This window comes from Psammomys obesus, unplaced genomic scaffold, assembly GCF_907164565.1.
Source record: "Psammomys obesus unplaced genomic scaffold, mPsaObe1.curated_primary_1811, whole genome shotgun sequence".
NCBI lineage: Eukaryota > Metazoa > Chordata > Mammalia > Rodentia > Muridae > Psammomys > Psammomys obesus.
This window is the reverse complement of record NW_026585504.1, coordinates 5,921,963-5,931,467: the sequence shown is the minus strand read 5'-3', so window position 1 is coordinate 5,931,467 and position 9,505 is coordinate 5,921,963. Positions and strand designations below refer to the sequence as shown.

Below are 9,505 nucleotides of genomic sequence, written 5' to 3'. Positions count from 1 at the left end.
GTAGCGGGACGCCAGCTTAAAAAGCATGGCGGAGCTCCGCCCCCACCTCCCCGGGCACCGCCCCCGGCCCGCCTCCGCCGCGCCCCCGGCCAGGGCGGCCCCAGTCCCCGCCCACGCCCTCTCTGCACTTGCCCGTGGGCTAGCGCTCTAGGCCGCCCCCGCTCGCGCGTGCTCACCCGCTGGCGCCCGCCCTTGGTTCCGCACCCCTCCCCTAGGTTAGGAGGCGGCCAGGTCTCCGGAGAGCGGCCTGTGCCGAGTTCCGACCAATGCGGTGAGCACCTCTTTCCCCCACCCCACTCCACCCAAACCCAGAGCCGAGCCCCGACCCTTACTGGCTCCCCAGTGAGTGATTCTTCAGACCCTGGGCCTCGTAATGACCCTGGGGCACACACCTAAGCCAAGCACTCTTCTCCAGCCATCCCTCCCACTCCGTGCTAGATTCTGCCGGGTTCTCTCCACGGTCGCCCAACCGTGAAAGGGGCGGGGCGGGGCGGGGCAGGCGTTTGGAGCGCTGTGGGGATTTGTATATAAGCAGGCACGGCGAGCCAGCCGGGCCGGCGTCGGCAGCGAAGGTGTGGGAGGGCCTGCAGTCTCCTCACACACACGCCCTTCCAGGAGCCCCCTCTCCGAGGGAGATCACACGCTGCTCTTCTTAGGGTAAGCTGGCCCTGGGAGGAGAGACTACACGGCCTGTTGCTCCGCCTAGCTTTTAGGACCTCCTGTGAGGATTTTCTAGCTAGAGTCCCAACCCTATACAGGCTTGAGGAGTTGCAGGGTGGAGGTTCAGAAAGGCTGAAGAGCCAGCCAGGGAGACACAGCGTCCTGGCCTTTCTTTCACCCCAGTTTCTTGTCTGGGAGTGTTTTGTCTTCTGCATCGCTTCCTAGCAGCACCCCAATACCTGGCTGGTCCAACCCCTCCAGTTCCAGAAACTGAAGGAACAACTTGCCCGACCCTCTCCTTACTGAGGGGAAAGGAGCCTAGGGTACCCCCACCGTATCCCAGCACGCACCTGTGGCCTCCTCGGCACCATTCTGTCTCAGAGGAACCTATACTTTTCCTGTGCCAGCCTCCTAGGCAATGTATGAAGAACGGTCTCCTTAACTCTTTCCCACCTGCCCCTGTGCTGTGCCCAGAGGCTGAGGGCAAACAGTCGCTGAAGTCTTCCCCTGCCTTGCCTCACTGGGTGAGGCATGAGCCCCTAGGCTGGGGGATCCTGACCCAAATACACATCACCTCTCATTCCCTCCGCCCTCACTGCGTTCCAGGCTTCCAACTACTTTCAAGCTCTGCCTACCCTTGGGCACTGCTTGTAGAACCTGGGGGGAGAAGCAGTCGTTTAGTACCTCACTAAGAAAGAAAATAAGGCAGAAGTGGCAGCACGCACCTTTAAGCTCTGGAGGCAGAGGCAGGCAGATCTAAGTTTGAGGCCAGCCAGGGCTACACCGTGACTTTTTCTCAAAAAAAAAAAAAAAAAAAAAAAAAATCAAAACAACAACAAAACGAAACATAAAGACTGTTCAGGGGTTAGAGCACTTACTGCTATTGTATAGGACCTGGGTTTGGTTCTCAGCCCATGACTGCTCAGAACCACTTGTACCTCTACTCCTGACGTCTGATTCTGACCTCTCCAGGCACACACGGTGTACATAAGTAATACGTGGGCGAAACATACGTACACATAAACTGATCTAAACAATACCCAGAACATTAAGAACTTTTGAAATGGGAGGGGGCTGACAAGACAAAATGACTCGGCAGGTAGAGGCACTTGCCACCAACTCTTAACAACCCTGTGGGACATGTCCACCCCCTCCCCAAATAAAGAGCTTTAATTAAAAAAAAAAAAAGCCTTCAAGATGGCACAGTGGGTACAGAAAGGTTCTTGCCATGCAGGCCTGACTGACCTGAGCCCACATAAAGGTGAAGATGATCAACTCTGCCTGTGGACGTGGGGCCGCTCCACAAGCTGGCTGATGCCTGTCCCTGGCATCTCCCTGTACCTCTTGCTCCAGGGGATGCCACTCTGCCTTCAGAGACTGTCACCGACTCTCCACTTTTCGGCCTGAGGAGCTTCACATGAACCCAGTTTACTCTTCAGGCCTCAAAGCCTTTTCGTTCCTCTTCCCTGCTAAATTCCTGCCTTCCTTGGCCAACCCTCAGGGCTCCTGGATGGGAATACTGCAGCTCATTCTTTTCACCTGCTGTCTAGCTCTATCTCCCTGGCTAGATGTGAGCATCTGACAGCAGGACTGTGTTTGTCCTTCAAGGGTACCGCATGGGGGAATAAAATGTATGTATTAAACTGGTGCTGTGTGAACACCATCAGTGTCTCCCTACAGTCAGTCTGTGTGGGACTTTCATGTCTAAACGGCTTCTTAGGAAGAGTCAAACAAAGATGAAGGTAGCTGTGGCTCACATGTGTTAGACCTAGAAGTCTTTCAAGCCAGTGACTCTCCACTTCCACTAAGGTGCAGGCTTGCCGGCTGTACCCCAGGCAGAGGCTGAGGCAGGAGGATTAACAAATTCACAGTCATCGTCATCTACATAGAAAACATGATGCCATCCTGAAATATGTGAGGCCCTCTCTCAAAGAACAAGCTCAAGCATGGTGGCACATGCCTTTCATTCCAGTACTAGGGAGGCAGAGACAGGCAAATCTCTGTGAGTTTGAGGCCTGCCTGGTCTAATGGCGAGTTCCAGGACAGCCAGGGTAAAGTAGAGAGATCATGTTTCAGAAAACCAACCAACCAACCAAAGCAAACAAACAAAAGCTCAGGATCTGCCTGCCTCCACTTCCCAGTCAACACTGGATTTCATTCTTGTTTTCTATGTGGGAGCTCCGGATGGAAGCCAGGTTCTCAGCAAGCACCGTACAGACTGCCCAGTCCCCAGAAATGAGTCTTTTTAGCTAGAAAATTCCATGAGAATTTAGTCTCAGATTGAAACAGATTTCCTTATCAATCATCTTTCCTTTTTCCTGTTGTCTTTACTTTTATGTTATTTGTACATTCATCCATGCATGAAATTCAGAGATATAATTTCTCAATATGAAAAACAATGAGAGGGAAAAACTTCAATTTATTCACTGATACAGGAAACACAGCCATCACTTCGGGGTAAAATAGAGGCACACTCAAACTGTTGGGTTAGTTCTTTTCTCCTTTGTAGATTTATACTCATTAACTTGAAATAAAATCTTTGTGCCTCATGCAGTTTTTGCTTTAAGCTGATCAATTTAGCAATTCAGAAGAGGCCTTGGAGGGAGAAAGGAGAACACTTTGTTGATAAACACATTTATTTTTCTTGAGATTTTTGGAGAATGAAACATTTTTGGCATTGTTTCAGAACGTTAGGTTTTTTTCCATTTGGCTTTTTCCACTTTTACCTTCAAGTCGTTCCCCTGGCTCTATCTGGTCAGTCATTGTCTTGTCATCCATCAGCTGTCCACTTCTTACCACCACCAACCCGGAGCAGCAACTCTGCCTCCCCCAGTCAGGTATATTTTAAAGGGAAAAAGAAGACTGTCAAATAGGCGTCCCGGGACTATAGAGCCTAGCAGCGGCGGGCCTTTTCTCAGTTTGTGGGGTGGTGAATTATTTCGCTTAACACAGGGTCTGTGTAGTCCTGGCAGGCTAGAACTTGCTATCTAGCCGAGACTGGGTAGATAAACTCTTACTTGTGCCTCCCAAGTGCTGGAATTAAAGGCTTGTGCTACCATGCCTGGCTAATTTTAATGTACAGAACACTACTTTTTATATTTATCGTACGAGTGTTTGCCTCCGTGCATATCTGTGCACCTTGTTGATGCCTGGTAACACAAAAGAGAATGTTGGGCCCCCTGGAACTGGAGTTATTGGATGCCTGTGAGCCTCCGTGTGGATGCTAGGAATGGAACCTGGGTCCTCTGCAAGAGCAACAAGTCTCTTGACTACCAAGCCGTCTCTACGGCCCTTACTATTATCTTTTGAGACATGTGCTCATGTATCCCACTTAGAATAACCCTGAAATCCTGCTTTGCCTCCCCCTCCCCTTCCTTCCCCAGTGCTGGCATTACAAGTGTGTGCCACTATGCCCAGTTTATGCAGTGTTGAGAATGGGACCCGGGGCTTCTTGCATGCTAGGCTAGTACTCTACGTACTAAGGAGCACCCCTGGCCTGAGAATTTTTTGGTGTATGTGCTTGTGCTTATGTGCATTCATGTGTGTGCAGGTCAGAGGGCACCCTTCCTCTGTCAAGTTCATCAGTGCCATTCACTGTACCCCCTGCTCTCCTACCGCCTGGAGCTTGCCAAGTAGGCTAGGCTGGCTCGTCACTGAGCCCAGGGATTTACCTGGCTCCATCTTCTGGTGCTGGTGTTATAAGCATGTGCCACCATGCCCTGATTTGTTTTTTACTTTTTATGTGTTTGAGCATTCTGCCTGCATGTGTTCCTGTGGAGCACAAAAGGAGGTGCAGGACTTTCTGGAACTGGAGGTACAGATGGTTGTGAGCTGCTATGTGGGTGGCGGGAACCAACCCCAGGTTCTCTGCAAGAGGAGCTGGTGCTCTTAACCACTGAGCCATGTCTCCCTAGTACTCTAAGGCTGAGGAGCCATCTCTTCAGCCTTAGACTTTGTTTATTTGTTTGGTTTCTCTGTATAGCCCTGGCCGTCCTGGGACCAGGCTGGCCTTAAACTCAGAGATCTGCCTGCCTTTGGTCCCTTAGTGCTGGGATTACAGGCATTCTCCACCACATCCAGGCACTTTTTTTTTTTTTTTAACTTGAGTTCTGGGGATTGACTGAGGTCCTGAGACTAAGCCATTTCTCCAGTCAATATTTTTTAAAAAATACTTTATTTTCTGAGAATTTCAAACAATATATTTGATTATATTCTTTCCCATTTCCCAGCTCTTCCCAGATAGCCCCTACCCTCCTATCCACTTAACTTTATGTTCTCTCACTCGAAAAACAAAAACAAAAACAGAAAGCACACAGAAACACATTTTGTGCAATAATTTGTGTTGGCCAACTATCTGCCATAGTATTTTAAAGACAAAGGCTCATGTAGCTCAGACTGATCTCAAACTGTGTAGCCAAGGCTAATCTTAAATTCCTCATCCTCCTTCCAAATTGCTTGGATTATAGGTGTGTGCCACCATGCCTCAATTTAGAAAGTTTTTCTTTCCTAGGTCAAAAACTATTACAATCATTAACACAACCAAAAAACAAACAACCCCCCCCCACCCTTCCTATAACTTGTACTAGAAAAGACTTCAGAAAACAGTATTCATGAAAATCAATCAGCTTTCCTATCTGCCGAGCAGCTTCCTGGAGATATGCAATGATGGGCTGGGGAGCAAGCCCTTGGCACTTATGTTCCTCCTGGTAATCTTCCTGGTAATTCTTTGCTGCTCTGTCTCCAGGTCCTGGGGCTTCCTGAAAAGACAGCATGGGAACTTGGTCCCATGGTCTGTAAGGAGTGAGCAAGGAGGCTTGGGGGACAGAGGCACTGCTATCACGCTTCCCCCATCTACCAGACCTTCCCATGTAGTGTGGCGTTTAGACACGGAACCCTCCGCACTGCTTTGGGAAGCCTGCCCTTAGCTCCTCTTCTTTGGACCGACTCCTAAACTTGTCCCTGGGGTATGCACCTTTGCTCCAGGTCCCTGTGGGTACGACAGGAAGCTGAAGGTGGATGCCAGGCTGCCTGGACCAACCCTTTCCCTCCTCTCTGCTTTGAGTTCACATGTTTGTTTTATTCTTTTAGTGATGCAAACACGTGGGCCAACTCTGGAAGCCTCTTAGGAAGCTCCCGCAGCCCTACCCAGAGGCTCTTCCGGATTCAACGAGGCCTGCCAGTGTCCCTACTGCTGTGGCAGTTGCTCTGCCTGTTAGTCACTTAGTTCCCTCATTTATAAAGTGAGACCTATAGAGCTTGTAAAAGGAGTTGACCAACCTGTGAAGGCACTGTTCCAACTGAAGCCTTCCCAGGGCTTCAGCAGGGCGAGTAAGCATAGTGGCACATGCCTGCAAACCTACTTTTGAGAACGGGACAATTAGGAGTTCTTGACCAGCCTGTTATACAGGAAGTTAGAGGCCAGCCTGGGCTACATGACATTCTATCTCAAAGAAACCAACAAACAAAAAGAAGAAAAGCAGGGTGGATGGAGTAGGAGCGGAGATCAGTTTCTTTGGGACAGTCAGTTTTGTTTGCCTTGTCTCTAGCTCCTGGGGCTCCTCAGGTGTGGGTGACTGAGTGATAGAATGTTGCCCTCTATGGGTGCTCTGAGGGGCACCTGTGTGAGCCTCGGGGTTCCTGTCTCAGCAGTCCTAGCCAGGAATATCCCAGCCAGCCCGAGAAAGTCTCCCGTTCCCAGGCTGCCATCCCCCAAAGCCACACCAGGACACTGCAGAACAGGTGGGACAGAGGCAGCTTGTTGAGTGACAGTTTATTGGTCCTCAGCATTACATCTTAATCTCCAAGGGAAATTCACAGACACAACTGCTGATAAAAACATGTAAAATAATATAAAAATAAATTGAAGGCTACTTTTATATATTTACTGAATTAAGTAGTGTAATAAATACTATAATAAGCAAAAAGCTTCAATCACACAATTCAGTCTCACTGAAGTTATAGTAGTGTTTGTAAATATGAATTTTAAAATTTAAGTTACAAATATTAAAGCATTGAAAAACTAGTATAAAAGTGAATTTTGGCACGTAAGTGAGCTCATCCATTAGTATCTGACCACACGGGACAATGAGAAAGCCACTTCCCACCTATTTTTTGAGGTACAGCTATCCAACTAGTCAGCAGCATGGCTGGAATACTTAACAGTTACAGTCTTTGAATTGAACTTTTCCCTTTTGAGAAGCCAGAGCTTATTACTGTGCAAAAATTCTCCAAAAATCCCAACAGGACTTAGGAGGGACAATTTTACTGATCACAGCCTAAAGGTCTAGTGTCCAGGCCTCAGGTCAGAAGGCCTGAGGGCTTGAGAGGGGGCCAAGGTGCCTCCAATTTTTGCTTCCTCCCTCCAGTCAACAAGGGGGAAATCCCACATTAAAACAAAACAACCCATAACTTCAGTGACTTCTCCACTATCACACTCACTCTGGGGATGAAAACTGAAGCTGCCAACAGGGAAGTTGGTAGAAAGCATGTAGGCCCCTAGAGGACTTCTGCCTGTCCTGGGAACTGATCCCTAAAATCCTTGCTGGGCTCAATAGTCACTTCTAAGAGGCTAAGCGAGTACCATGGTTTTCCTCTGGAGATAGCCTCAGACCACACTCTGACCCAGTGGGATCAAGTGGATGTAAAACCCTAGAGTCAAAGCCCAGAGACATGTAGGTTGTAGGGAACAACATGGGGCAAGCAGAATCCTCTCCTGGTCCTCAGAACTCAGCTTGTGGTTGCTGTGCACCCCAGACTTCTGAGCAGGCTAGGGAGCGTCTATGAAGGCCTCAGTTAGACCTGCCCTCTTGGCTTAGAAACTGCTGAACATTCTGCCTTTTCTTCAACCACAGTTTCCTATTCAAGTTGAGGTAATCAGTTTTCCCTCTATTGAGAGGAATGGGGGCAGAGGGGCAGGTTGGTGAAAGCACATTTCTATGGACAATGGTCAGAAACCAAGTTCACCATGTAAGCACAGCCCCAACCCCTCTTTAAAAACTCTTTTGTGCAGCAGCCAGACTGCCAGGCCAAAGCAGCCAGAGCTCTTAATCTAGAGCTTCCACTGAAAACTTCACAGTAACCCTGCAGGAAATGAAATGGCCTGTGGTTCTCCCCCCCCCCCCCCAGGAAATAAGATAGCTTATGGTCCCCTTTTCCTTTTCTAAGGCTGCTAGCTCAAAGTTTAGTTTTTAAAAAGAGCTTGGTGAAGATAAAGGGAGCTATAGTAACTCATTGCTTATTAATCAATTGCACTTAAGATCTATGTTATTGAACCCCAGCCAGAAGTCACAGATTCCCAGACTGGAGTTCAACAGGAGGGCCTTGTCACCAGCGTGTTTTGGAGAGGGGATTGGAGCATATGGACTTGAGTTTCAAAAGCTTTTCTTACTGCAAGATTTCTTATCCAATGGGACTTGTAATTTGGTTCGTTTGGCTTCAAATGATTTTTCCTAATACATGTGTATTTTATTGACAAGTTCTTGATTATTACTTTGCTATTTGCCCAAAAGCTCTGTGTTACCAGGCACATGGACCCATGTGCTCCACCCTACCTCTCCTCTGTGCCAGGGCCCTTTCTCAAAACCTCTCTACACTACAGAACACTATGCTGGTTTTATCTATGTGCTTCTTCCTAAGGCATGCAAAAAGTTCATGAAACTCAGAAAACATTTATAGTCCAAGCAGCAGGAGGCACTCAAGTCCTAGCAGGCATCACCTTTAGTGACCTTGTTCCCACACTAATTAGGAAGGTCAGTCTTGGGATGCAAATACCTTTGCTGTATGATCCAACCTAAAACAAAACCACTGAAGGGAATTGTAATTTGGATATTAGAATTCTTCAAATTCCTAGTCCTCGGAGAACCAAGTAAACATCCTGGGCCAGGGGCAGTTTGTGTGTGTGTGTGTGTGTTTCTGAAATGTATTGCTTTCCATGGCAAGGGGTGGGGAGGCTGGGTACTAGAGACTAACAGCCCCCAATGAGTAGACCCTGGGCCTAAGAGTAGCCAGGCGCAGGATATTCACCTTGATGGGGAGGTGTGGCACCGCCAGCGCTTCGGCAGCAAGCAGGTCTGCTCGTCCCTGAATCAGAGAAACAAGCGATGCCACAGGGGACCTCAGGGACCAACCCCAGGGCAATGCTGCTACTAACTCAAGAGCCTCACACTTCCAGAAAGCATCGTGTTTCCATTCATCCCACAAAAGTGCTCTCACCTAGAAGGCATTGTGGCTCTCTGCCTGGCCACTGCTTAGGCAACCAGTGGTCCTTCTAAATCTCAAGAGTGCCACTGTGCAAGCCAAAGGCTTCTCCTCAGCCCTACATGGTGTCCAGCAGTCCAGACACCCAGAGCTGCTGGTACCCAAGGCAATGCTAGCTGCTCATCTCGTGTACCGCCCCACCCAATGGTGCACACAATGCCTTTGAGGGTGCAGAGAAGAGAGAATAAAGACAACATGTACTACACTGGCAGGCACAGGCCAGGGAGGACAGAGACAGCCCCTCAAGGAAGGGCCTCCAGGAAAGCTGGATACCCGTTCATTCATTCATCTCTGGTGGGCACGGGCCAGCCTTCTTTAGGACTTCTGTTCAAAGAGGTCACGGTACTCCTGCTGCTCCAGCTCGCGGTTGTACCTCTCGATCTCCCGATTAGCCTCTTCCACATAATCATTCATGAACTGGTCCATGACTGGCACTGGGTTAAGGAGGTGAGACATGAGCCTGGAGGACAGGAGGGGCAACGTACCCCAGGGGGCCTGTGCGCAGGTGAGGCATGGGAATCAAAGTATCTGCCACAAAGCATCATAGCTACAATGAGGGGAACAGGTACCATGAGGTCCTAGAACCAAG

The 9,505-nt window shown here is 49.0% G+C and overlaps 1 protein-coding gene across 1 annotated transcript in view; it reads right to left on the bottom strand.

Annotated features, from left to right (window-relative positions):
• Positions 1-6,341: 6,341 nt before the first annotated feature.
• Positions 6,342-9,505, bottom strand: part of Dnaaf9 (dynein axonemal assembly factor 9) — a 129,786-nt gene continuing 126,622 nt past the window's right edge. Inside the window, exon 37 of the mRNA XM_055610800.1 lies at positions 6,342-9,344. Coding sequence (XP_055466775.1) covers positions 9,232-9,344 — 113 coding nt within the window. The 3' untranslated portion in view covers positions 6,342-9,231. The remainder of the gene's footprint in view (positions 9,345-9,505) is intronic.